Below are 2,343 nucleotides of genomic sequence, written 5' to 3'. Positions count from 1 at the left end.
AAAAAAAAACATGTATGTATGTGTAATATTGAAATGTAAATGTCTGTGGTATCAGGGTGTCTCTGGCTGCGGATCAGGCGTACTCGTTAGGCCTGTTGAACTTCAGCAGCACGTGTGTGTCGGCGGCGTGTGTGTGTTTCTGCGAGCTGCTGGGTGTCTGTAGCCTCAAGCTGAGGGTGGATCTGCGCGTGCTCAGCCTCGTCCTCAGACTCTGGACTCAGACCTGCGAGGACCACAGAGACGCCGCTTCACTGCAGCAGGAGCTCGGTACCCAAAGCACTGCACTCAGCCACAGCTCGAGGTTTGTTTGAGAGCTCTCGCTGACTTCTCTCTCTGTTCCAGTGGAAAAGGCTGGGAAGCTGGTCAACGGTGAGAAACGAAGCGCTCAGGAGCTGCTGGTTCATCTGGAGACGGCAGTCAGAGACGCTCTGGAGAAGAAAGGCATCTGTCGGTCAGTGTTCTGCATCAAAACACTCCCCCGCATATTAATATGTGGGGGAGAAAATACATTTTAATGAGCAAACTACTGTAACTATTTAAAGGGTTAGTTCACCCAAAAATGAAAATTATCCCATGTTTCACCCTCAAAGCATCCGAGGTGTGTATGACTTTCTCTTCTTCGCATACGTCCTACATCATCCACCTGAGAAAAAATAATTTATAACGTCTTAAATATGGATATTTTCCTTACAAAAACGCATGGATTCGCTTCAGGAGGTCTTTATTCAGCCCCCGGAGCCGTGTGAGGCAGGTTTTATTACGGATGCATGCACTTTATTTGACTTCTTTTGGACTGTTGAACAGAAACACACACCTTCTCCCATTCTAACGCTTGCAAGAGCCAGGATCATTAAGGGTTAGTTCACCCAAAAATGAAAATTAGCCCATGTTTTACCCTCAAAGCATCCGAGGTGTGAATGACTTTCTCTTCTTCGCATACGTCCTACATCATCCACCTGAGAAAAAATAATTTATAACGTCTTAAATATGGATATTTTCCTTACAAAAACACATGGATTCGCTTCAGGAGGTCTTTATTCAGCCCCCGGAGCCGTGTGAGGCACGTTTTATTACGGATGCATGCACTTTATTTGACTTCTTTTGGACTGTTGAACAGAAACACACACCTCCTCCCATTCTGACGCTTGCAAGAGCCAGGATCATTTTTAATATAACTCCGACTGGACTCGTCTGAAAGAAGAAAGTCATACACACCTAGGATGCTTCGAGGGACATGGACTAATTTTACTTAATATAGAAAAAGATTAAAAACATTGTAGTAATGGGAGTAAAAAAAAAAAAAAATTTTATAAAAATATTGAAAAAAATATATGTTTTTTTTTTTACTTTTTGTTAGTTAATGAATATATTAAATTCTACTGTTTGTTTGTTGTTGTTGTTGTTTTTTTTTTTTTTAAAATAAATGTAATTTCCATCACGTCCCAAATCATTGTTTGTTCTCGGGTGGAAATTACATTTTAAACATTTATGGAATAAACTGCTTCTTTTTTTTTTCTTGCCAAGGCTTAATAGCATTCTATCCCTAATACGCACAAGGAAATAATTTAAATTTTTTTATGTAACATATTTTTGTCATTTATTTCTGTCTTTTTTTTTTAATGAAACTTAACATACTGATTGGAAATGAATACAAATATGTGACATTGAATTTTCTTCACGCCAAAATCATTGTTGAAAATGCAAACAAACTTTGTAAAAATAATATAAAGTTGTTACATATATTTTCATTTTTCATCTTCGTTTTTATTTATTGATTTATTTTAAGTTTTAGTAATGTATGTTTTGTCATTTTTATTAGCTTTTTATATTTATACTTGGTGTTAATGTATTTTTATTTCAGTTTTAGTACTTCAACTAATTTTATTTAGTTGACAAGGCATCATTTCTCATTTTAGTATTTCAGCTAGTATTTGTTTTATTTTACCTGAGCTATTTCAGTTAATGAAAATGATTTTTAGTAGTTTTAGGTTCATTAACAGTAGCAGCACTGATCAGTGTGTCCGCTTCTGTGTTTTAATCAGATCGTCGTACGAGGCGGCGCTGGAGTGGGCACTTCCTGTCCAGTTCTGTCACCTGCACGCTCTTCCTCTAAGCCCCGCCTTCCCACAGGACTGCGCTCGTGACGGGCAGTGGCTCAACTTCCTGTTGTTTGTACAGCTGCACAATTACCCGCTACGACAGGTGTGTCCGCTACACGAGTCTTGTGATTGGTTCATTATTTGATCACACGTTTTTGCCCTTTTTTTCCATTTAAAAAAATCATAATTACAATTTTAAAAATGATTAAAAAGATTATTTAATGGAATTTTTTTGTTGATTTTT

The 2,343-nt window shown here is 37.7% G+C and overlaps 1 protein-coding gene across 1 annotated transcript; it reads left to right on the top strand.

Moving 5' to 3' along the window:
- Window positions 1-55: 55 nt before the first annotated feature.
- Window positions 56-2,202, top strand: LOC107579504 (spatacsin-like; the record flags this gene model as incomplete). Its single annotated transcript, XM_016265336.1, has 3 exons — window positions 56-267; window positions 343-451; window positions 2,043-2,202. Coding segments are annotated over 3 exons (481 nt in total), but the record flags the coding sequence as incomplete, so codon positions are not given.
- Window positions 2,203-2,343: the final 141 nt, after the last annotated feature.

This window comes from Sinocyclocheilus grahami, unplaced genomic scaffold (assembly GCF_001515645.1).
Source record: "Sinocyclocheilus grahami isolate Dianchi unplaced genomic scaffold, SAMN03320097.WGS_v1.1 scaffold17836.1, whole genome shotgun sequence".
Classification (NCBI taxonomy): domain Eukaryota; kingdom Metazoa; phylum Chordata; class Actinopteri; order Cypriniformes; family Cyprinidae; genus Sinocyclocheilus; species Sinocyclocheilus grahami.
This window is presented reverse-complemented; position numbering and strand designations above follow the sequence as displayed.